Here is a 26,342-nt window from a genome sequence, read left to right as displayed (position 1 = left end):
CATAACTATGATGCTTGTTATGGACCTTTATGGTCCTTTGTATGTCTTAGTAAATCGGTTCTTCTGTGTTCAGCAGTGCATTTCCAGAGTTAAAAGCTAAATAATGCTGGTGGCAAGGGTGTGGGTGGCATGGGAACAACAGAAAGAGGACTTGGACTAGGGAACTTCCAGTTCTGATACACAACAGGTAATAGGCAAGTGGAAACCCAATGTCTAGATAAAAGTCCACAAGGAAAGCAAGAAAAAGAAAATGGATCAGCACACAGGGATCCAGCTCACAGAGAACGTCAAGGTGTTGAGTCACATCATTGAGCATCTTGTGAAGGGGAGGCATGTCAAGAATGCCTTTTTTGTTAGAAAATGGAGGTAGAAATATGGAAACAACAAAACAGAATCTTTCACCAGAAACAGAGAGCTCCAGCTCAGGCATAGGAGGAAAGGGAAGGATTAGAGGAGACAGAGTCGATACCGGTCGTGTCTGAGAGATAACTGAATCCCAAATGAGACACAAGTGAGCGACTTGACCATTTTGATTTATGAACCCTAAAAGGGCTCTTGCCCATGAAATGAAGAAAACTCTGCTGTTCTCCAAGGTCCTAGTTCTACCTCACTCCCGTCTGTATTCCACTGTTGCTTCATTGTTTCTGCAATGCTATTTCCCCTCATCCTCAACCCATGATGTACCCACCTGGCCTATTTCTTAGCAGGTAAATAAAAACAACTATTGGTAAAAAAAAAAATAGACACATAGATCAGTGGAACAGAATAGAAAGCTCAGAAATAAACCCATGCATATGCAGTCAATTAATCTTTGACAAAAATGCAAGGAACATAAATGGGGAAAGGATAGTCCTCTATTAACAGTGTTAGAAAAACATGAAGAGAATTCTCTGGTGGTCCAGTGGTTAAGACTCCATGCTTCCACTGCTGGGGGCCTAGATTTAATCCCTGATTAGGGAACTAAGATCCTACAAGCTGGGTGGAGTGGGCAAAATAGAGAAAAGAAAAATGTGGATATCCACATGCAAAAGAATGGAACTGGGGCTTCCCTTGTGGCTCAGTGGTAAAGAATCCGCCTGCCAATGCAGAAGACGCAGGTTTGATCCCTGATCCGGGAGGATTCCACTTGCTTAGGAGCAGCTAAGAGTGTGTGTCACAACTATTGAGGCTGTTCTCTAGAGCTCAGGAACCGCAATTACTGAAGCCCGCATGCCTAGAGCCCATGCTCCACAACAAGGGAAGTCACCACAATGAGAAGCCCGAGCACCACAACTAGAGAGTGGCCCCCGCGTGTCCCAAAGAGAAAAGCTTGTGCACCAACGAAGACCCAGCACAGCCAAAAAAAAATTTAAAAAGAATGAAACTGGACTCCTATCTTATACTGCTCATAAAACTTAATTCAAAATGAATTAAAGATTCAAAAGGAAGACCTGAAACCATAAAACTTCTGGAAGAAAACACAGGAAAAAGCTCCTTGACACTGGTCTTGGCAATGAGATTTTGGATTTGGTGACACTGAAAGCACGAGCAACAAAAGAAATTAAGTGAGAATTCATCAAACTAAAAAGCTTCTCCACAAAAAACGATCAGCAAAATGAAAAGGCAGCCTACAGAACAGGAGAAAATATTTAAAAGGCAAATACCCAATGAGTTAATATTTTAAATACATATAGAAGCTATAAAACTCAATAACAAGGAAAACGACCCACAAATAAATTGATTTAAAAATGGACAAAGGACCTAAACAGACATATTTGCAAAGAAGGCCTACAAATGGCCAACAGATACATGAAAAAGTTCTTAATGTCACTAATCATTAAGGAAATGCAAATCAAAACCACAATGATAAGCTGTTTCGACAGCTTTTATGAAAAAGATGACAGATGACAAGTGTTGGCAAGCGTGTGAAGAAAAGGGACTCCTTGCGCACTGCCAGTAAGAATATGAACTGGTATGGCCATTATGAAAATACTGTGGAGTCCCCTCAAAAAACTAAAAACAGAACTACCAAGTGATCCAGCAATCCTACTTCTGGGCATATATTTTGCTTCGGGAAGCAAAATTAGTATCTTGAAGAGATATGTCCCATGTTCACTGAAGCATTATTCACAATAGCCAAGATGTTGAAATAACCTAAGTGTCTGCCCACAGATGAATGGATAAAGAACATGTGGGATGTGTGTGTGTGTGTGTGTGTGTGTGTGTGTGTGTGTGTGTATACACTGGAATATTATTCAGCTATGATAAAGAAGGAAAACTTGCCATTTGCAATAACCTAGAAGGCATTATTATGGATAAACCTAGAAGGCATTATTCTAAGTGAAATAAGACAGATATAGAAAAACAAACACTGTTATGATCTCACATATGTGGAACCTGAGAAAAATAAGCTGAACTCATAGAAACAGAGAGTAGAATCATGATTACCAGGTGCCAGGAGGTGGGGAAATGAGGAGATGCTGGTCGAAGGTTGCAAGCCTTCATTTATCAGATGAATGAGTTCCTAGACCTGATATCCAGTGTGGTGATTATAGTTAATAATATTGTATTGTATACTTAAAAGGTGCTAAAAGGGTAGATTCTCCCCACACACATATACAAATGGCAACTATCTGAAATGATGGATCTGTTAATTAACCTGATTCTGGTAATCATTTCATGATATACACGTATATCAAATGATCAATTGTATACTTTACATACATACAATTTTATTTACCAATTATACCTCAGTTAAACTGGAGAAAAAAACTAAAAACTAACATAAATAGTAAAAGTCAAGGAGCCCATGACCCTGAACTTCTCTGGCAGACTCCTATGTCCATGTGGCCTGCCTGGACCACCAATCTTCAAGTGATCTTCTGTGAGAAACAATAGAGATTGCAGGAAGCTAGGTTCTCTCCCTTGGATCCTCATCTGAGATCCATAAGTAAGAACCTGTTCCTGGGAGAGAGCAAGTTTTAACATATGGCTAGAAATTTGGAGATAACATCAGAGTTGAGGGACTTCCCTGGTGGTCCAGTGCTTGAGAATCTGCTTGCCAATGCAGGGGACACAGGTTTGATCCCTGGTCCTAGAAGATACCACATGCTGCGGAGCAACTAAACCTGCGTGCCACAATTACTGAAGGCCACATGCTTTGCAACAAGAGCCCATGCTTTGCATCAAGAGCAGCCACTGCAGTGAGAAGCCCATGCACCACGATTAGAAAGTAGACCCCGCTCACAACTAGAGAAAGCCTATGTGCAGCAACAAAGACCCAGCGCAGCAAAAGAAAGAAAAAAAGATCAAAGCTGAGAAACCCAAGGAAAGATGGGGGGATTTATAAGAGTGAAGACGGAGAAGCCTAACCACAAAAAAAAAAGATGTACAGAGAAAAATACCCCATCAGTAAAGACAGGGGTGAGAGACTGTTTGAAAAGGATACTCAAAGCAAAAACTGCAAAAGGAACAATAAATATACTAATTCAGGCAAAAGACAGTGCTTCTTAGAGGTTTCATTCAGTGGAAATTTCCGGGATGCTTGTAATCTGACAGTCATGGAGTGGAAATCATCACTCTGTCACTTGAAACCATGGACACAAGTAATTTAAGATCTCTGAGTCTTAGTTATGCAAAGCATAAAGATAGCTACCTCCCAACTGGGGTAAAATATTGCATGCAAAGCGACTGGCACAGGACAGATGCACAGGACACATTTCCTATGTGAGTTTCCTCATCTCGCCCACGCTCATGGCACAGGGATGTCCAGTATCCTAAGCATGGTGCCACCTTCCTGACATCCCTGATCCCCCACATCCACACAAGCCCCTTACCTCCACTTGACTGTCCCAGTCTAGAGAACTGTTTATTACCACATCAGGAAAATCAGGCCAGACCTGTGAAGAGAACCATGTTTCAAAGCAATGCACTAGATAATCTCTCTTATATAGCATTTCCTAAGAAACTATAGAGCTTTCAGGTGGTAAAGAATCCACCAGCAATGCAAGAGACATAGAAGACAATGGGTTCAATCCTTGGGTTGGGAAGATCCCCTGGAGGAAGAAAATGGCAACCCACTCCAGTATTCTTGCTTGAAAAATCCCATGGGCAGAGGAGCCTGGTGGGCTACAGTCCATGGGGTCACAAAGCGTTGGACTCAACTGAGGGGTTAAGCACACAAGAAACTATAAACCTTGTTCTAGGGGTGATAGTACTTTGATTTTCTTGTAGGATTGATCTAGACAAAAGTGGATCACACAATGTACACACACATTCCTTTAAAATTCCTTAATAGTGGTGACAAATACCAATGGAGAATATGAGAACTTCTGACCTCAAAGTCCAAATGGAAAAAAGAAAAAAATGTGCAAACACACTGACAGTGTGGGGATTAGTGAATCACTGCTCAGAGCATACCTTTCCCCAGACAATGCTCCCATCACTCGGATCTTTAATGAAGACATCGTCCTCTACACCCCGTGTGAATGGCAGATAGGGCTTGGTCTCATTGCCAGAAATGGCTGGGTCCTAAAATCAAAGCACAGGTCAGGTGAGGAAACCAAAGCCAGAGAATGAACCAGGGTAGGGAAAAGGAGAATTCCTCCAAAGAGGAGGCATGGCTTCCACCCGTGCTATAGAGCTTCTGTGAACCCAGGGAAATACACTTAATTTCTCTACTCATAGCATGGAAGAAAACACAGGTATAAAGCTTTCTCCACCAAAGTCCATTCAGTCTTCCAAACAGACTCCACCCAGTCACATAGCAACTAACCAGAATGATAATGACCCGCATCCCGTCAGCCTTCATGCGAGTAATCAGAGCTGGAAATCCCTCAAACTCGGCATCAAGGGTGAAGTCCAGCTGCCGCTCCATGTAGTCAATGTCTGAGTACTGCACATCCTGGAAGAGGACAGAGGAAACGCACACAAGCCCAGGTCTACGTGAGAACAATGGTCCAGTAACCAGGGGTGAAGTTCAGACAGCATCTTCTTGATCCTTTCAAATCCCACCTCTGTTATCTGCTAGGTGTTAGGTTCTGGAAAATTCACCTAGTTCACAAACTTTTAGTAGTAAAAATAGAAAAAACAAAAACTAAATTAGCAAAAAGCAGAATAATAACGTCGACCTCCACAATTTTGTCTGTGGAGATACATGAAAAAAAACGATGAGAGTGCTTTGTAAAGGGCCAGAATAAGGAGATAAGGAGTGAACAGAGGACGAGATGGTTGGATGGACACGAGTTTGAGCAAGCTCTGGGAGTTGGTGATGGACAGGGAAGCCTGGCGTGCTGCAGTCCATGGGGTCGCAAAGAATCAGAAATGACTGAGCAACTCAACTGAACTGAAAGAGCAAACACGGTTATCTCCTCCAGGAAGCCAACTCAGGTATCAGGGGTTCAGATTCAGACAAAATAACATACTAACACAGTACTAGTACAGTACTAACACAACATGGACAGTAAATCCACTAAAAATAAAACAAACAAAAGCATCTGTAATTGCTTTGGAACAACAATTCTGGGGGTAATCAGACACAGCTTTCTTATTAAGAATAAAATATTGCATGCTAGACTTTCCATTAATAGGAACCAAGGGAAAATTCAGAGAATAATATTGATCAATAGAAAAATTAATGGCTCAGCTGTAAAGAATCTGCCTGCCAAAGCAGGAGATGCAGGTTGAATCCCTTTGTTGGGGAAATCCCCTGGAGAAGGAACTGGCAACCCACTTCAGTATTCTTGCCTAGGAAACCCCATGGGTGGAGGAGCCTGGAGGGCTGCACTTCATGGTGTCACAATAGAGTCAGATATAACTTAGCAACTAAAAAACAACTCATCTTCAAGTAAAGGTGAAGTTTGTCTCCACACACTGGTTTCTTCTGGAAACCAGTCCCAAGATCCCTACATTCAACCAAGAATTAGATCACACCTGGGGGAACGCTGAGCTGTAGTGCTGGCAAAGTGTCGGAACTGAGGTTATATCTATGGACACAATGGTCTGACTGAATTTGGGTCAATTTCTTTTAATGAAGCAAAACTACTCTTTGGGCCACCTTTTATACGGTACCAAGGATGTTTTTGACTAGATGTCACGAAGTCATGTGAAAGAAATGGAAGCATGATCTAGTAGAAAGACCCCTAGAGCTGACCCAGTGTCCTCCTCCTTTGGCAAATCACTGTGACTCTTCAGTTTGGGGACAATGACACTATCCCCACCCTTATATTATAACCACTGGGTAGGGGTGAGTCTGAGTGCAATCCTATATGAGAAAGTGCTTTGTAATTTCGTAGATTCTGACAAAAATCAGACAAACAAATGCAGACATGGAGACAAGGGCTGACTACAAGGTCCCAGAGCCAGAACCCCACAGGCTGACGACATACATAGGGGATCTGTGCAGCCACCATCGCATCATACAAGCTGGCGATCTCAGAGTCGTTCTGGTATCCATAGCGACACAGCTGAAACCCCAGGGACCAGTAAGGAACCATCACTGGCCGACCAATCAACTAGAAAATAAACAGAAAATTTAGGCCTTAAAAAGAAGACTTTGGATTAAAGTTGTACACAAAGTAATAATATTTTTCCAGTGTCCCCAGTTAGATAATCGACAAACTCAAATCCAGAGAGAAACGAAGAGGATGCAAAGCCACCACGATAACTTGGAGAAATCGTCCTGCCAGACTTGAACTCTCTTGAAAATCTGATTTTACTCCTATCTCCAGTGATTTCTAGCTTGTGGGTTAAGAACATGAAATTCAGAAACAAAATGCCTAGGTTGCCCTATAGGATCCAATCTCTGCTGGCTATGTGACTCTGGACAAAAGCGAAATAACCTCTTATACACGTTTCTTCACTTGTAAATTGAGGATAATAATGTATTTGTTTCATAGTGTTTTGTGAAGACTGAGTGAATTAATATATGGAAAGTGATCTGATACGCAGCAAGTTATATATCAGCGACATACAGTAAGTTTTATAACACTGTTTGCGGCTGATGCCAAAGCAACTGTGATGACCTCTGCAACCACAATTATCATGTCCACTATCCCCGCTCTCACCACAATTACCACCACCACCATCACCACCACGCCACCTTCACCACCACACCACCTTCACCACCACGACTATCACCCTCACCACACTACCACCACCATCACCACTATCATTACCACCACTACCATCACCCTCACCACACTACCACCACCATCACCACTATCACCACCACCCCTATTACCACCATCACCACTATTACCATTGCAACTGCCAGCTATTACCAGTGGTACCATTACTACTTCTGCTATCCTGCAATGCTCTGAGAGGCTAGGAATTTAACACTTATTGGGATGTATTTATTGTTCATTATTCTATAACCTACCTGTCACCCAGAAAGATCAACAGTTTCAGTTATCATTTAAGAACTACAGAAAGTGCTGTATAAATACTGGGTAACCAACTGAATTCCCTCCTACCTCAGTGTACTGCTGAGTGACAAGCTCTGGTGTTGGCCCCAAAACCACATAAAAGTCCAGAATTCCTCCTGTGGTACGGTATGTTAAGGCAGGCAAAGGCTGGAAGGTCACATCTGGAAATGCAGAAAATATCAATCAATATGGAAACCTTCAAGTGAAAAATTACCCCTGAAATTCATACATTCTCCTTCTTCCTATGCCTCTATTGTAGAGTATTGAGAGAAGGCAATTTGTACTATACCTACACAGAATTTTAAAAGTGAAAGTTAAGTGAAAGTCTACAGGGCATATGCATGGATTTTTTTACCTTTGATGCACCTATTACCTTATTATATATTTTGTCCTTCTGCTCTTTTAAAACTGTTATTATTGATTTTATTTCAGAACAGTTTAAGACTTACAAGAAATTGCAAAAATAGTACTAAAATTTTTCTTAGACACTTTCACCAGCATCCCCCAGTGATAACTCTTATATAACCATTGTATGTCATCAAAACCAGGAAACCGATGTTAATATAATACTATTAACTCAGATACAGGCCTTATTCAGATTTCTCCAGTTTTCACAAGCACACTCTTCAACTCCACTTCCTGATTCCCCACCCCTTTTCCAATATACTACTCAAATTTTCTTTACACCCTAGTACCCCTAGCGTGAGTGCCCTGACCCACACCTTCATCACTAAGTCAAATTATATAAATGGCTCCCACTGACTGACCTCCAGGACGCCTGGGACTCCCTTGATTTTGCTATCCCATCTTACATTGTTTATGCCAAATGAGTTAATTCTTATTACTACATTTTGTTGTTGTTTAGTTGCTAAGTTGTATCTGACTCTTGTGCAACCCCATGGACTACAGCCCACAAGGCTCCTCCATCCATGGGATTTTCCAGGCAAGACTACTGGAGTGGGTTGTCATTTCTTTCTCCAGGGCATCTTCCCGACCCAGGGACTGAACCTGTGTCTCCTGCATTGGTAGGTGGGTTTTTACCACTGAACCACCAGGGAAGCCCATTACTACATGTTACTGAACTGAAATAAGCAGAAAGGCTGAACAGAATGCAGAAAAAAAAAAGAAAAACACTGCACACAAGATAATTTTGACTTCAGGGGCAACATGATTAAACGCATTCTGAAGTTCCTCAGGAAGGACTGATTCACAAAAGCAGAGAAGATGCCAGCACCACCTTACCCATGGCATTGCTGTTCAGCAGGAGCACTCCATGGGCACTGCCATCCTCCTCCATTGCCATGTAGTAGGGATGGACACCATAGCAGTTCTTCTTGTACTGAAAGTCATGGGGAGAAGGGCAGGAGGTTAAAAGACAAAGATTGAAAAGAGAGATTCAGAAGAAAAAAAAAAACTCAACAAACTGATCGATAAGGTGTGTCTAGTCTTCTCTGTGAAATAAACACGTAAGAAACAAGCCTGAGAGACTGACCTGCTCGTCTAAAAGCAGACTGTGAGCACCCGAGTGGGGAGTGGCAAGAGGAAACACCCACTGTGTATGACGTGTACACAGGGCGGGTGGACAGAGGCAACGACCCAGATCCCAGGTGCTCTGCCCTTACCCCCGGGGGTTGGTCTCGGGAGAACATCCCCCACGTGTTCCAATTCAAGTCTCTTCGGAAGGCTGTGTGCTCAGTTTCCCCAAAGCCATAGAGGTACTGGGAGGGGAGGCGTGTGGAGATGCGGATGAACATGTCATTGAAGGTAAAGCCGAGGAGCTGAGAGTCCCAGCTGCAACACAAGAGGGTATGTTTGGAAAAGAAATGGGCTGTTCTAATGGCTTCAAGCAGCTAGAGTCTCAGGGAAATTGAACTCTTGATTTCCTGTGGACCTCCCACACAAAACATAAAGTCTGTATGATTAAGATAATCACAGCAGCCAGTGCTGCAAGTCCAGGAGCCAGCATCTTTCTTCTACTTTCCTTTATGACTCCCTCCCTTCAGTGGTCCCTCCAGAATGCCAGATCCAATCATTTTCATCATCTCAGTCGCCCCCACTTCACAGCAGCCCTAGTTTCCGCTCTTGCCCCACCAGAGTCCACTTTCTATGTAGCGTCCAAAGTTATTTTTTTAAGTATCTCACATCATGTCAACCCCTGTTTACAATTCTTCAGTGATTCTCACTGAAGCATCTTGTGAAGTCTTCAAAGCTATCCTGATCTGAAGCTACCTAAACCCCAGCCTCATCTCCTGCCATTTACCTCCTTATTTGTGAAACTACTCCACCCACTCTGGAATTTTTCCCCTTCATAAGGCAAGTTTACTCCTATTTCATGGCCTGGGCACTGACTACTCAATCCGTCTGAACTGTTTCCCTCTTCTCCCATCTCCACATGGGAGGTGCCTTCACCTCCCTAAGATCCTATTTTAAAGTTCATTTCCTTGGAGACATCAACTCTGACCACAGTATCAAAAGCAGTCACCTCCCTATAATTATCAAGTATCCTGTGATTTTTCCTGCATAGCATTGTCACTCTCTAAATCTCTGCATATTTTAACTTAAATTATTTTTGTTATTTCCTTATTATTTTTGTCACAGAAAGAGAGACCTCATCTTCTATAACCACCTAATACGGAGAAGGCACTCCATCAACATTGGTTGAATGAATCCCTAGGTAATGCAACTGATTCAGGAATTATTCCCAGGACACTAAAGATTTCTCAGAAGAACAGAAGGAAATGACTTATTCAAGAATCTGGAAATGGCTGCTGCATTGCTTTGAGCAGGGTATCTCCAAGGACACTGGACCTGGCAGTGACACAGGGGATTATCAATTCCAAATCAGACTAAGAGCCACTAACATGACAGCGCCTGTACTCTTGCGGCGAATTTCAATCCCAAATGGGTTCTTCTTAATGAGGACGGCATAGAGTTGACTCTCAGAGGTGCCAGATGGAACGCTGGGTATGTTGAGAGGGACTGGAACTTCATACCGGTTGTTGTTGGGATCATAAATCTAGACCAGAGGAGACAGATTTTAGGTAAATATATTACTCTTGAAACCTATACCCTTAGCAGAAACCTGATGTCTTTGACAAAGAGTCTGAACACTCTATTTGTCTTCTTTAAGCTCATGATACTGGAAACTTAATTAACAAATTGAAGAACAATGTCAGATTTATCATTTTGATCTGAGTCTGCCATAACTTATTTTTAAATCCTCTTACAGCAACACATTATTTTCACATTGGTTCTACCTTGGAAAATAAGTCTGGAATTTATGGATATATTCTTTATTATTTTGTTTGTGGGTATATCAGTGCACATGACTACCTGAAAAGTTTTCTGAACTGAAAAATATTTCTCCCCTAAAAAATGTGAACTCTTCTTGATTAAAATAATCATAGATATTCTTGCTAAAAACTGGGGTCTAAATTGACTCACTGTGTACCTACTATATTCCTGCCTGATACTGTACTAGACACAAGGTTTACTCAACTGAGTAAGACACAGTTATTGCTTTTAAGAAATTCACATGCTAAGAAATTCACATGAAAGGTGAAAGAGCCTGCCCAAAATACCTGAGTGACACATATTATGTACAGCTATACAGAAGTATGTGAGATTGTAGGGAAGGAAATGCCTATCAATGTTTCCAGAAGACTGAGATGGTTTCATGGGGAAAGGGGCTGAATCTTCAAAGCTTTACAGCCATTAATCAAGCACAGAAAGAAAACCAAGTCATTCCTGGAAGAGAAATAAATGCAAAGGCACAGAGAATTAGAAGAAAGAGGCGATTATTTTGGAGAGAGCTATTGTATAATCCAGGAGGTAGAGCAGGGAAGAGTTAAACCTGAAATGCTGAGTGAGTTCATTTATTTCAAACCCATTAGGCACCTACCACATGCCAGTACAAAGGTGAGGATGGAAAGATACAATAGCATTATCCCTGCATTACAAGATGTGGAAGAATTCATAGTCCAGGTTGATATCAGATTGTGAAGGAGCTTTCAAGCAATGCACACTGACCTGAATCTTTACTCTCTCAATAAACATTGAGAACTTACTATCTACTCGGCTTTGTGTTACATCTCAGAAGTACAAAGACAAAAGGACAAATTCTTGTCCTTGAGAAACTTATAATTCAATAGTGAAAAAGACCGTAAAAATGGCCCATCATTAATGGCACAGATGAACATATTTTCAGGGAAGAAATAGAGGCGCAGACGTAGAGAATGGATGTGTGGCCATGGCAATGAGGGGATGAATTGGGAGAATGGGAATGATATATACACACTACCTGGTGTAAAACAGATAGCTAATGGGAAGCTGATGTATAGCACAGGGAGCTCATCTCAGTGCTCTGTGGTGACCTAGAGGGGTGTGATGAATGGGAAAGAGGTCCAGGATATACGCATACATACTGTGATTCACTTCGTTGTACAGCAGGGACTAGCACAACACTGTAAAGCAACTATATCCCAATTTTCAAAAAAATACATAAATAAAACACAAAAAACAGACCATCACTTATCCTGAGATGTGATTAAATCATGAAAGAAAAAGAAACCAGTACACTCTTGTAGGTATTTCATATATCCCAGATTCGGTGTCCAAAACTGAATTCATCGTTGCATTTTGCCTAAGCCCAAATCTTTCCAGCGTTCCCCTTCTGGCTCCCCTTCGTGGATGAAGCACCGCCCACGTGGAGACACAAGCTGGAAACTTGGTGATTGTCTTGCTGTCTCTCCCTCCCTCGTTGCCTATTTGTAATCAATCACCAGATCCCATGATGCTACTTCTTATTCTCTTGCAGTTGCCCACTTCTCCCTCTGCTTTCTGCACCTGGTCTGAGCTCAATACCTCATCTGGTTACCTAACTGGTAGCGTCCTAACTTGTCTCCTTTTTCGGCCTTATCCTCTGGACCATTTTTCTTACAGTAGAAACAGTAATCATTTCAAAGCGCAGTTTAGACCAGGTCTCACTGTGCCATCAATGGTCCCAAATTACTCTTCGGATAATGATCTAGTATATTGTGTGTGCTCAGCCACTCACTCATGTCCAGCTCTTTGTGACCCCAAGGACTGTAGCTCACCAGGCTCCTCTGCCCCTGGAGTGTTCCAGGCAAGAATACTGGAGTGGGTTGCCATTTCCTACTCTAGGGGATCTTCCCAACCCAGGGATTGGCTCTGTGTCTCCTGCATGTCCTGTATTGGCAGGCAGATTCTAGTGCCACCCGGGAAGCCCATTTAGGATAAAATATGTACATCAGCTAATTTGCAATGTGTTTTCAGTTGCTGAAAGTCACTAATTTAATGTGTGCAAAAATTCACTTGTCAAAAAATCAGAAAAAAAGCCTCCGTTGTCAACAGTGCCTCAAAAGCCTATCTGAAATATCAAGATACATTTGCCTTGCTTGATACCTACCCCAAATGGACGGAGAACAAAACTATGAAAGTGTGCCAAGGACTCGACAGTTTTCAATGGCTAACTTAGAAGAGCAAGCTGATTGCATGGTTTTGTGATCCTGACGAGCAAAAAATAATGAAACTAAAAAGTGCGAAGTAGGAACTTGATACATATTCTGTCAACACATACCTTAAACTGCAGCATGGTATCCTTATGGTAGGTCACAGTCAGGCGGAGGGAGTTCACAGGTACTGAGGGGAAGGAGTAGGCATACAGAGAAGTCTTTAAGGAGATGACAGCTGAGGCCCCATGTGAGTCATACTGAACATCACTGACAGAGTATAGATCATTGACGAAATAGCAAAAAGGGACTCCAGAACTGGACTCCTGAAAAGTAAAGGCAAATTCAGTTCAGCATGAGCTCTAGGATGATCAAATATAGTTTTCAATTAGCAATAATCGCACCTCGGATAAACCTCATTGGCTACGATACTGCCACTGCGCAAAGCTTAGGATGATCAAATACAAAGGGGCTAGAAAATGCAATTTTCAGGGAGATTAAGATAAAATCAGTCATTTTCTTATATACTCTTTGGTAGTGACATAAGTTTTCACTCCTGGCTTCCGTGTAAAATTTTGTTAAAAAAAAAAAGACCCATTTCTGTTCCATCTATTCTTCACATCCAGATAAAAACTCAGGTTACTTTGGAAGTCTGCCCTTTCTATAGATTTTAAGTAGTGACATAGGCACTGGTGCCATGCTCATGAAATTGTAGATGGAATGTAAAGGATTTTACAAAATTACTATGAGGTTCTATGTTACATGGGTCAGAATGGCCATCAGTAAAAAGTTTCAAATGCTGAAGAGAGTGAGGGAGCCCTCCTACACTGCTGGTGGGGATGTAAGTTAGTATAGCCACTGTGGAAAACAGTATGAAGGTTTCTCAAAAAACTAAACATAGAGCTGCCATAGGATCCAGCAATCCCACTCCTGGTCATACATCCAGATAAAACTAAAATTCAAAAAGATATATGTACCCCAAAGTTTATAGCTGCACTATTGGCAATAGCCGAGACATGGTAACAATTTAAAGGTCCACAGAAAGATAAATGGATGAAGAAGATGTGCTATATAGACACAATGGAATACTACTCAGCCGTAAAAAAGAATGAAATAATGCCATTTGCAGCAACATGGATGGAACTAGAGATTATCATACTTAGTGAAGTAAGTCAGAAAGAGAAAGACAAATAACACAAAGACAGATATCACTTATAAATGGAATCTAAAACATGACACAAATGAACCTATCTACAAAACAGAAATAGACTCACAGATGTAGAACACATACTCATGGTTGCCAAGGGGAGGTGGGGGAGGGATGGTCTGGGAGTTTGGGGTTAGCAGATGCAAACTATTATATAAAAATGGATAAATGACAAGGTCCTACTGAATAGCACGGGGAACTATATTCAATACCTTGTGATAAACCATAATGGAAAAGAATATTAAAAAGATTGTTATATATTAATATATGTATAACATAATCATTTTGCTGTACAGTAGAAATTAATACAATATGGTAAATCCACTATGCTTCAATTTAAAACAAAGTGTAAAGGATTTTCATGTATATTAACACCACCAGCATGGTTACCTCCCAGACACAACCGCGGGCAATGCAGTTTTCTGCAGAAACACCATTCTCATCAGGATAACAGTCTATTTTTTCTTCATCCCTTATCTTCACATCCCACTCCACTGTGTATGTTCCTCCCAGAACAAGATCAATTTCTGTGATAAGGGCCACCTGTAGGAATGGGGAAATATCAAGGCAATGTATCCTCAGGACAAAGACCTTGCAAGGTATGAGATTTCTTTCAGGAAAGAAAATAAAAATCAGACCAGTCTGTCAACAATCCAAGTAACATAACACTGGAGCTTCCATGAAGAGAAAGAGAGAGGGCAGGGAGTCAGCCAATAACCACAGGGAGAATGGTGCCATTCTATCAGAATCTTGTACATAACATTTTGAAAAGAATCAGGTCAGCTTCAGCCTTCTGTAATCACCCTTTCCTCTCCTCCCCTGACTCCTCTTCCTCTTCCTTATTTTGTCAGGAAGACTCTCTTCTGCAGTCCCCTTGTAGCACAGCACACCCAAGCACACGGTGTCATCCTCAGTTGAGCTCATCTTCTTGCCCTCCATCCCCCAAACCAGTATTCCCCACAGGTCTGGAGTGGGGGCAAGAACAGAGAAATAAGAATCATATGGCCTGGGTTCTCCCCTCCATCCCACTGAGGAAACTTGGACAGATTCTTTCAAATTCCTTGGGTCTCAGTTTACCAATTGCAAAATTGGTAAGTAGACAAAATCATATTTCCTTTCATTTTTAGTATCCCTAGTCTCTTCATTGGCCCAAGCCCAGAGCCCAAAACTTGAAACTTCCTTTGAATTCCATTCACTAATTCAAATATTTAATTTTTTCTATGTGGTTTTCTTCTGGTTGTCTCCTTGTAAAATAGTAACTTCCATAGTGAAAGTTCTCATTTGTCTAGAGTCATAAAACCTCATGCTAAGGATTATCATCCTTCCAGTCTCTCCCCAGTCTATGTTCATCTTGCATTTCCCTACACCTCAAAAACCACCTATCCCACCTATCCCCGCTCCCTATCCCAGATTATTAACCACAGAACAACACTCTCACAATGGCGGATATTGATTCAAGGATCAATAGGAGACTCTTTGAGAATTAGATCACATCCTTCTTAGTTTGGCACTTAAGACCCTCCAAAAGCTGACCACAAGTTAATCTGTCCAAACTAGCTCCTCTTCCAGACGTGGGTCCTGTCTATTCCAGTTATACAGACTCACAGGCTAACAAAAGGCTTTTCTTAGTCTCAGGATTGGCTTCTTCTAATACCCCAACCTTGACTGCTTTATCTATGCCAATGTCCTTTCTAGGATAATGGTGCCCATTTGTGAAACAGACTTCTATCCACCTGCCCAATGGAAAATTCCCTTCTTACTACTTCAGTTTAGAACACTAAACTTCCCAAATAAGAACTATTTTTTTTTAATCCATGTAACACAGCTGCAGCCATTCATAGCTAAGTGCAAGTCCACCGGAAGTGGCTGGCCAAGGGTTTCTTTCTTGATTTAAGGGCCTACCCTTCCCTTTCTCTCATCGTCACCTTTCCCTTTTCCTTCCAGCTCCTTCTTTTTTGTTTATTTTTATTATTTTTTCCTCTAACAAGGCTAGAGTGACTGGAATTAAGCCACCACTTCCAATCACAAGAGAAGAAAAGACCTCTGCACTGACAACCCTGAGGCACTGAACCAACGCCAGAAACTGAGCGTTTCCTAAATTCTCAATACATAAGGGAAAAAAATCTCAGTTTGTTTCAACTACCATTTTGCTGAGTTTCCTGTCACTTGCAGCTGAACAAATCTCTACACAGATGTACCGTCTTTAAGGTCCAACTCTAGACCTAATGCCGCCAAAGCTTTTGCTCAATGACTCCATTAAGCTTTGAACATGAAACTGGGTGGAATATAAGTTAACATTTCCTAAAGGTAGGGTTGGGTTGCCTGTCCACCACCTAAATTCAAATAATAAAAGAGTTCTTTTGGTTGTATATTTATTAATCTATTTATCAAACTGGTGATTAGTTTATTTTCATATGAGCATCTTACAAAGGACTTGCACTTTGCTGCACACATAACCAGTCATATAATACTTTATTTCTAACTTTATAATGTATGCATCTTCAATGTATGTTGTTAGGACAAAATGTCCAATGATACCAATATATTATCTTAGTAGAATACAAAATTTACATATTTTTCTCCAAATTTGGAAGGTTCCTCACAAACCTTGATGACCCCACTGCTCCCTAACCCAGATTATCTGGAACACCTGTAGCAAACAGTATTGGGGAAAAGGATCCCTCATAATGCTAAAATTTCAGAGGAACTTATAATAACCTATTCAAGAACATCGTCTCATTAAAAGTGATGAAAAATTCTTTTATTATTATCACCTAACCAAGTAAGTAGCATTAGCTAAGCTTATCAACTTCATTGACTCAAAATATTTCCTAAAAATGTGTTGGAGTGAGAATCTAGCTCTATAGAGTAAAGAAAAAAAGAAAAGCACCTGAAAATTTAAATTAATGGGAATCCCACCTCAACCCTTCTAGCTAGCATCAATCAGTCAGCAGCTTTCAGGCCCAGTTTTCCTCTAAACCTGTTCCCCAGACTCCTGTTTTGCTCTTCTTCTGTTCTAGGCAGAGAGGACAGAAGACTGAGGGGCAGATAAGGGAAAAAAGAGGAAAGGACCAGCTTACTTCCTCCCAGTATCTCAGCAGCCTTCTTGTTCATCCCAGCTCTGGCTCCCTCTTTTATTTTTTTCTATCCTAACCCTCTGGCTTCCCCACTTCTGACTTCAGAGTGTGCCCTGGTTCTTTAGAAACCAATGCAACCTTGGAAAGAAGGAACATCTAAGCTATTTACCTGTAGGTTAGAATCGTAAGTGACATTAGGAGAAACTTGAATTGGAACACCGTTCTGTTTCACTGTAACATTGTTAGGCTCCTGGGTTCCGAGGATTTTAATTTCTTTAAATGCTAAATTATTGGGGTCTGTGTAGGTTGATTGCAAAATCTTAACCTCCAGGCGGTTCTGCAAAACAATTAAACACAAAGATCTGCCTTGAATATGCAGATTCTCAAGTCACTCAAATAGTCTATCCTAGACCAGCTACCCAAATGGCCCTGAATGCTTCTTAGTTGTCTCTACTAATGTGTGCTGAAATACAAGCTTATTTTTCCCCTGAGGCAGGGAGAAGGAGGGTGAGAGAAACACATGCACACACAAAGGGATTTTTTGAAAATTCATTTAAAAAGACTGACTGCTTTAATTTATCCGTATCATTGCCTCTTTTTACTAACATAGATAATCCAATTATTGGACATTAAGTCATAAACAGAAATGTGTCCCTCTATTGTCATAAATGACCCACTCCAGTACTCTTGCCTGGAAAATCCCATGGACGGAAGAGCCTGGTAGGCTGCAGTCTATGGGGTTGCTAAGAGTCAGACACGACTGAGCGACTTCACTTTCACTTTTCACATTCATGCATTGGAGAAGGAAATGGCAACCCACTCCAGTGTTCTTGCCTAGAGAATCCCAGGGACGGAGGAGCCCGGTGGGCTGCCATCTATGGGGTTGCACAGAGTTGGACACAATTGACGCGACTTAGCAGCAGCAGCAGCATTGTCATAAATGAAGCTACAATTACACATACACACAAACAGATAGGAGCTAATCATCAGACCAAAGCTCACACTTAAGATTCATAAAAATATACTACTCACTTGGGTGACGGAGAACTCACATAAGAGATAAACGTTGTTGGCCACAGTATCTGAAAGGGAGAGAAGGGCAAGTCAGACTCTGGCCTGCCCAATACAGAAAAACAGATTTCATCCTGGTTCTCCTTGAAGCTGTTACAGGGAAGAAGAAAACCTGGCTCTATGTTGGATCTGTTTCTTTTACTTTAACCTCCGTTTCCCATTGCTTTTGTTCACTAAAAGGATACTGTCTATACATAATGGCCTGCCTCGGGAACCCTGCCCCTACGCCTGAATGTTAAACCAAAGTGCCTTTGTTCAAAAGACATCCTTACCCTATCTGCCTGTGAACAGCTGCAGGAAGGAAGAAATTAACACACCCCCTCTCCGAGGCTGGCCATTCCAGGAGATAAGTGCAAGACTTACGATCTTTTGACTTCTTCACCTCCTCGTCCTCTAATCTATAAAAGAACCTGACATCCAGACCTTGATATGTGGTTATTTTGAGACATTAATCTGCCATCTTCTCCATCTGCCAGTTTTCTGAATAAAGTCCTCATCCTTTGCCTCAGAACCTCGTCCCCAATTTATTGGCCTGTCGTGTGGCAAGCAGAGCAAGCTTGGACTCAGTAACAGAGCTACACACTGAGAATGACAGATTATAGACAGAGTTTCCAAGGCTGAGCCACTGTGTTCTCTTTTCCTCCCTACCTTAACCTTGAAAAGGTTCCCCCCCAAGTGCTTCCAAGGCATATGCCTCCAGTGAATCTGCTTCCTAAGCTTGAGCCACAAGAATTCTTAGTGTGTTGGAGACAGACAAATGAGCTGAGAAGTATGGCTAGATGCAGGTGTAATAGGAAAGTGTCTTCTCACTGCCTCACTAGCATGCGCATGTTTTACATGTCATCCATGCTTGTTCATAAGCGTTTGGAGTGAAGGAAAATGCACTGAAGGGCAGAGACAGCCTTGAAAACATATTTCAGGGGCTGATTGACAACCAAATGAGAGCCTATATATACAATACAGCTGGCCAGTGGGAGAATTCTAAGAAGTGGAGGGGATTTTTCCTTCCATCCTAGAAAAACATGTACCATGCTTTCATCTACCACTATTCCTAAACTGCACAACCAAAACCAGAATTCCTCTCTTGAGTGATTAACGCTACGGTGCCCGGTGCGATGTCTCCCACCACTGAGTGAGCAGCAGGAGAGACTCAAAGACGCGCGTCTGGAAATCCCAACACGGTGCTCACCTTTTGTTTCCCCATCATCCCAGAAAAGTTCGCCTTTTGCTTCTTTGTTCTCATCCAGGGCAATGATGAGGCCGAGAGGGTTCCGTCGACTGTGGGAAACAAGATTTATGTGAGAGGCAAAGACTTGGGGCTCAAAGGATTTTGCTAAATGAGCTGTGAAGGATTCCATCAGATTCCAAGTGGGAAAAGTTCCTAGCAGCAGATGGCTGTGCTCGTCTTCAGGCACAAAGGCAAAATCTACAGGGGCATCGTTTTCCAGAACCACTAGTGTCGCAGAAGACAGAAATACCCCAAACATTAGCGAGAAACATCTGTGTAGGAGGCAAGAATTTAATCACCAGAATTGCTACAATAGCTACAACAAAAGCTACTAATGCTGTTATTATTTTGAATACAGACTATTAGAAGAGAAATCCTAGATGATAATTGGTTCAGCCTAATCGTTTTATAGCTGATACATGCAGGGGAAGTATTCACTGAAGTCAGGAGGACATATTTTTTCCCTGCCTAAGAACCACGTTGACTCAGAAACCAAGAAAATACAATAGAATACATCTGTATGAGGGCGATTTTCCTAACTTGATTATTTATTTTCAGTGCATTTTGAGACAGAAAAAGGAAACATTCTAATTATTTGCTACATAACTTAGAACAGCAGTCCCCAACCTTTTTGGCACCAGGGACCAGTTTCATGGAAGAAAACGTTTCCACTGACCAGGAGTGAGACAGGTGGTTTCAGGATGGTTCAAGCACATTACATTTACTGTGCCCTTTATTTCTATTGTTACTACATCAGCTCCACCTCTGATCATCAGGCATTAGATCCTGGAGTTTGGGGACCCCTGACTTAGAAAATGAAACACAAGAAACCACTCAACGGATGTTGAAATATATGGACGTAGAGAGAGACAGAGAAAGGAAGAGCAACTGCATTTGAAATCTCTCCCTATTTCATCCTCCCCTAAACCACCTCCCAATTTCTGGCTCCTGTTGCACCCCTTACATCCCCTATTGTATTCTTTCACAGTTCAGCCTTCCACAGTGCCCTGTGCAAGCCGGATTCCATTATCAATAAAGTCACCTGCTTTCATTTAACACACACGTACTGAGTAGCTTTCAATGCTAGGAAGTCTAAGAGATACAAAACCAAACAGACCACAGCTCCACTGATGACCTTAAATATTGTAAGAAAGATTAAACATATTTACCAAATAATCAAAGCAGAAAGTTGAGTGGCACAAAAGTTAAAATCCTTACAGGAGTCCATACTGATACTTCTAGCATCATGGTGGCCTAGATATCCTGGAGGATGCTGTATACTCTGAAGGCATATGTGCATGCTTAGTTGCTCAGTCATGTCCAGCTCTTTGTGACCCCATGGACTATAGCCCACCAGACTCCTCTGTCCATGGGATTTCCCAGGCAAGAATACTGGAGTGGGTTGCCATTTCCTACTCCAGGGGATCTTCCTGATCCAGAGATTGAACCCACATCTCTTGCAATCTCTGGCATTGGCAGACAGATTCTTTACAAAACACGGGGCCACTTGGGAAGCCAATAGCCTGAAGGACTCATCCACTAAAACACTGCTTGGCTCTAGATAAATTAGACACCTGATCCTTGAAGGTTGCTAATGTGAAACCCAAAGTGACAGCAATCCTTGTTTGCAACCAAAAAGAAAGCTAATCACCTCTGAAGGATGAGACCCATAATTGGATCCTTGCAGTCACTGTATTTGAAAAACAAAAAAATTACTAAACACATAAGGTAACTAGCCAGCATGAAAGATAGATGGCAAAAGCAGCTAACAAGAGATTTATTAACAGAGTCTACTAAGAATTTCAGAGACTAGAAATCTCAGCTGCAAAGTATAAAGTAACTATGATTGAAATACTTAACAATGTTAAGGAGGGGAAAAAATTAGCTAAGCAGCAAGAAAGTATAAATAATAAGCAGAAAGCTACAAGTAGCAGCACTCCCTCTGCTGGAGTTTTGGGGGAGGATTTCTCACAGATGAAATCTGAGTTTAATTTGGAAGATCATTAAGAATGTATCAGGTAAAGAATGCTGAAAAGGACAATCAATAGAGAAGCCCAAAGGCAGGGGAAAAGATGAGTATGTTTGAAGAATAACAAGATTTTTGGCATCGCTAGTCTAAAGGTGTGTAGCAAGATGTGTCAGGAGACACATTTGTTAACTTGAAACCAGATTATGTGGCCTTCAACACTCTGCTAATGACAGATTTTGGAGTTTAACCTGGGAAGCAATAAGTTGAGATCCTCATTTTTGAAAGACAATTTTGGTATCAGTATGCATAACAGCATAAAGCTGAATAAATAAAAAGAAAGCAGGTGGTACTGGGTGTATAAATATTTTCCATCAGTATTACAAAGTGAAAATTTGAAAAATTATGGTAGGAAGGAATGTTCAAAAGAAAAGGACTCCTAACCTCCAAAAAATTCCGTGTCTATTAAAAGCTAATAAGCTAATAATTTAGAGACATGAATATGAATATGCGCCTCTTTAGTATCAGATGGAATGTATAATTTGAGAATCAAAATCATCAAGTAGAAAGTAGTGACGTGAAGATTTGAACTGCACAGGAAATAATTTTTGAACACTGTTTTGCATCACAAGAAATGGCTCATGGGAAGAAAGGAACAGGAGACTGAAATTATAGGGGAGTGGAAATGGACCCAACTCCCCAGAAATGGGGTGTCAGGACCATAGCACGGTGGAATGAGGGTCCAATTAAGTTAGCTGGGGAGATCAACAGACCTCCTTTACCTGGAATTGAGATGTTTCCCAAAACATGAGACTTTCAGGGCTAAAACTGAAATGGTCCTAGGAAAACTAGGAAGGTTAACCACTGTAGATGTCAGTATGTTTCAAGGAGAAAGTCTGAGGGATTAAGAAAGGACAGGGATTCAGGTCTTTGAAAATCCATCCGGATGCAGCTCTAAATCACAGCTTCTCCAGAAGAGGCCTAGGGAAATCTAGGGACAGAGTTTGATGACGTCACACATACACACACACACACACACACACACACACACACACATACACACGAACACACAAATGCCCTTCCTCCCCATAGTCCATGCAGTGCATCAGCCTCTTCTATGTGGACAACAGATGGGAACAGAAATGACCAGGTTTGTCAGCCTCTCCCTCTTATAAGGAAACCCCCAGCTGCACTGTACCTGGCCACCGTGGTCGTGGCTGGCTGCTGTGTGGGGAAGATGTAGCCTCCTCGCAGGTGAAGTCCAATTTTGTCTCCAGGAAGTTCCATCTCCACTTTTTCCTTCCTCCATCTCACTTGGCCCCCCTGAGGCACACAGACAGCTCAAACACGTTGGCATGCACACGTCACCTCTTAACCACACGCTGACTTACCTACAGCTGTCTCCTTCTCCCACCTAGCTGAATTGCTGTCTAGCCAGGCAATCAAACAAGAAAAGGGAAATAATTTAAGAACAACAGTTTCTGGAATCAGTTGAGGGCTTGGGGGAATACAATGTCTTGCTGAGGCTATTTGATGTACATTGTGGGAACTGACCATGCTAAATACGAATCTGACTCATAACAAGGCTCAAATTATCTACTGGCCCCAGTATTTGCCCATGAGACATTCTACTTCCATCTATATTTTATTGCTGAATAAAGTACACAGAAGTATCTTTTTTCAGATTTCATCATGGCTGATGTCAAGTGACCTAGGCTCACTTTATTGACTTAGCTGTGAAATTACTACCGGAAGCACAACAGAAACATTCCTCAGTACATGGGTAGATGTTTCTCTCTGCCTAGAGGTATCCTGTCTATGCAGCTTGAAGAGTGGAGAAAAGTCAAAGCTACTTACAGTCTCATAGTCATACCAGACAGCGTCAGGCATGTATGCAGTCACTTTCTCTGCACCCTGAAATTAAAACAAAATCTTGTCCTTCATGGCCCAGCCTCTGAAGGAGAAAAAAATGGATTCCTTAGCATTCCCTAGGGAAATTCTTAAACTTGTACTGAGAATGCATACATGGCTTTTCTTTTCTCTGTTATCAGCTTGTGCTTTTCTTCTGATAGAGGCGATAACTTGGCAACTCAAAGAAAAATCCCAGGTGGAACCACATTAGGAAGAGGAATAATACTGAAACATATGCTGTGATAAAAAAACAGTTCCAGGTTTACACTGTATACCGCATTTAACCTCCCCAAGAGTCCCCAATGATACCGGCTATTGTTATCTCACCTCACAGCTGAGAAACTAGCACGTCATTTCCCCAGATGTCACTGGTGCCAAGTGGCCGAGGTGACAACTGACACCCAGATCAGCCTGACCTCAGAATGAGTGCTAGGGCACTGCTGCATCCTGTCTCTCCATCACGGAGCAAGTTATGGTCTGCTAGGCGAATCTGACAATGCATAGGACCATTCTTGATCCCAGAGTCACCCATAGAAGCTTCTACACTGATTGGAAACTTGGTCAAGGACAAAAGACTCCTAGAGAAAAAAGGCTAAAACTCTATCTTCCCCAAACTCCAGCACGCTGCCTTTAAGGCTGCCCCAGCCAGGGATGTTGGAAATGGTTTGGGAATAGGAAGAAGATATGTGGTTGCAAGAAGAGGGGAGTTTGGATTTAGCAGGAACAAAAGCAGAGACGGCCACGGTTACTCTGTGGCAACACTTACCTCATCCAGGACTGGAGTGATGAGGAGGCCGGGCCCCCATAAAAACTGTTGGTGCACATCCCAGGTGTTGCTGTCCTGGTAGAACCTAGACACAGAGAAATCCTCCCTGAGATCTGGGTCAGTACTTTCTGGTGCCTCTCCTCCAAGCCTGTCTAAAGCTGCAGGCTCCCTGCCTGGGGCAAATTCTCCCAATTATTCTGTGACCGCTGTTCAATCCCTAGCCTTCCCCCCACTCCTGCAGGCAGACCCAATTTCCCAGCCTCTGTACCCTCCTATGCTTCCCTCAATTTAGACAGAAATTCCTATTTCAGTACTTGTGCTGTGAAGGTTCCAGGCTATAACTCTATTTGCCATATCTCCCTTCAAAAATAAAACAAGCAAGATATTTGAAAACTTCAGCTGACTATCCAAAAAGAATTGGATCTGATCACCCTCCCTCCAAAAAAAAAAAATTAAAAACTCTACTCTTTTCTCTTTTGTGATACCTGTGTTTTAATAGAGAATTCCAGGAAAGAGCAAAACCTTACCCATAAGAATAAATATATATCATAATATATATTATAATAATATAATGCCTGAGGGCCTAAAATGTCAGAAACATAAAGGCATTAACTGCATTTTTATTTTGACAAGAAAAAAGTCTCTTTATTTGTAGAGTGTAAAATTATTGTGTTAATTTTAATAAATGAGACCTAGATTCTATTTTTCTTTTTATGTGATGTGACCAGTATAGACCTCAAAGATGTCCCCATTGATTACCAGCAAGTATATCCTCCAATATCCAGGTATTCAGCTTTCAGAACATCTGTGCTCAAAACTGTTAGAATGAATTCACTTACAAGCCAATCAATAAAACTGGTTGAATTCTATGTCCAAACTGAGGCTTTGATTTAATTAACAGCAAACACTAGTTCAACCTAATATCTCTATTTTTGTGGGTCACTTCAGTCGTGTCCGACTCTTTGCCACCCTATGGACTGTAGCCCGCCAGGCTCCTCTGTCCATGCGATTCTCCAGGCAAAAACATTGGAGTGGGTTGCCATGTCCTCCTCCAGGGGATCTTCCTGAACCAGGGAATGAACCCGAATCTCCCGCATCTCCTGCACTGCAGGCAGATTCTTTACACCAGTTGAGGCAGGGTCCCTGCCTAAATCACAGCCTCTGTCTCAAGCCGGCTAGCTCCACATAAACTTCCCAGCATCATCTCAATCTTCAGTTTCTAAGCGGCTTCCTTCTCCTGATCCTGCTGGGGCCACTCAGGAGAATGCCAACCCCATCACAGAGCTACTCATTCTGCAGCCACTAGAGGGCCCCACAGCATCATTGCGGAAGCAAGGACACACCCTCTCCTAGGACAAATCTCCATTCAGCCTGTATTTCTTCACAGCTGCTTCCAGCTGGGAAACAGGATTGCCTGAAGACCCCAGAGATACCTGCTGGCTAATCTGTTGAGGCATCAGTTCATACTAAGTGACCAGTTTTAAAGAGAGTCTCTTAAAAGTGCTCTTTGTTAGAGTCAAATTAGATACTCATTGCCTGAAGATAAAAATTCTGATTTCTGGAAATCCTGCATAGTAGTATTACCAGTGTGTAAGTGACAGGCTCATTCCTAGAGCCCAAACAGGGTACATTACAAAAGCGGCCATCAGCTCCAAGATATCAAAGCCTTTAAATCAATGGACCCCAATCTTTTTGGCACCAGTGACCAGTTTTATGGAAGACAATTTTTCCATGGACTTGGGAGGAAGGGGTACTGGTTTCAGGATGATTCAAGCACATTACATTTATTGTGCCCTTTTTTTTCTATCATTATTACATCAGCTCCATTTCAGATCATCAGGCGTTAGATACCAGAGGTAGGGGACACCTGCTTCCCTTGTGGCTCAGCTGGTAAAGAATCTGCCCGCAATGTGGGAGACCTGGGTTCCATCCTGGGGTTGGGAAGATCCCCTGGAGAAAGGAAAGGCTACTCACTCCAGTATTCTGGCCTGGAGAATTCCATGGACTGTATGGTCCATGGGGTCGCAAAGACTGGGACATGACTGAGTAACTTTCACTTTCAAAGAAACTAAGCATGAAAGAATTTAAACAATTTATCTAAGGTATGGAGTTAGTTGGGAGAACAAAGACCCCAACTCCCATGACTTTTAGAACACTTCTCTCTCCCAAAGGGATAAGGCTATAACACTTAAATATACCTAAAATAGCATTGATATATAGGCAGTAATAGCTTTGCAAA

General features: G+C 41.9%; 1 protein-coding gene, 1 long non-coding RNA gene and 1 other non-coding gene across 3 annotated transcripts in view; 1 reads left to right on the top strand and 2 right to left on the bottom strand.

The window, feature by feature from the left end:
- Window positions 1-26,342, bottom strand: part of LOC145523659 (maltase-glucoamylase-like) — a 340,029-nt gene that overhangs the window by 117,536 nt on the left and 196,151 nt on the right. The window contains exons 20-35 of the mRNA XM_081534360.1: window positions 24,104-24,188; window positions 23,284-23,340; window positions 22,625-22,749; window positions 19,422-19,510; window positions 18,194-18,243; window positions 17,331-17,498; window positions 14,475-14,627; window positions 13,006-13,203; window positions 10,268-10,422; window positions 9,029-9,197; window positions 8,649-8,745; window positions 7,455-7,567; window positions 6,366-6,491; window positions 4,754-4,882; window positions 4,399-4,509; window positions 3,816-3,878 (exon numbers count right to left, since the gene is read on the bottom strand). Coding sequence (XP_081390486.1) covers window positions 3,816-3,878; window positions 4,399-4,509; window positions 4,754-4,882; window positions 6,366-6,491; window positions 7,455-7,567; window positions 8,649-8,745; window positions 9,029-9,197; window positions 10,268-10,422; window positions 13,006-13,203; window positions 14,475-14,627; window positions 17,331-17,498; window positions 18,194-18,243; window positions 19,422-19,510; window positions 22,625-22,749; window positions 23,284-23,340; window positions 24,104-24,188 — 1,888 coding nt within the window. The remainder of the gene's footprint in view (window positions 1-3,815; window positions 3,879-4,398; window positions 4,510-4,753; window positions 4,883-6,365; window positions 6,492-7,454; window positions 7,568-8,648; window positions 8,746-9,028; window positions 9,198-10,267; window positions 10,423-13,005; window positions 13,204-14,474; window positions 14,628-17,330; window positions 17,499-18,193; window positions 18,244-19,421; window positions 19,511-22,624; window positions 22,750-23,283; window positions 23,341-24,103; window positions 24,189-26,342) is intronic.
- Window positions 5,823-11,472, top strand: LOC145523690 (uncharacterized). The gene is made up of 3 exons (XR_014066848.1): window positions 5,823-6,951; window positions 8,388-9,212; window positions 10,005-11,472. It is a non-coding gene; the product is annotated as an uncharacterized LOC145523690 (long non-coding RNA).
- LOC145524982 (U4 spliceosomal RNA) lies at window positions 13,189-13,326 on the bottom strand. The gene has a single exon (XR_014068005.1). It is a non-coding gene; the product is annotated as a U4 spliceosomal RNA (small nuclear RNA).

Source organism: Giraffa tippelskirchi, chromosome 10 (genome assembly GCF_054371585.1).
Source record: "Giraffa tippelskirchi isolate mGirTip1 chromosome 10, T2T-mGirTip1v1.2.pri, whole genome shotgun sequence".
Lineage (NCBI taxonomy): Eukaryota > Metazoa > Chordata > Mammalia > Artiodactyla > Giraffidae > Giraffa > Giraffa tippelskirchi.
Note: the sequence above shows the minus strand (reverse complement) of the source record. Positions and strands in the feature narration are given on the sequence as shown.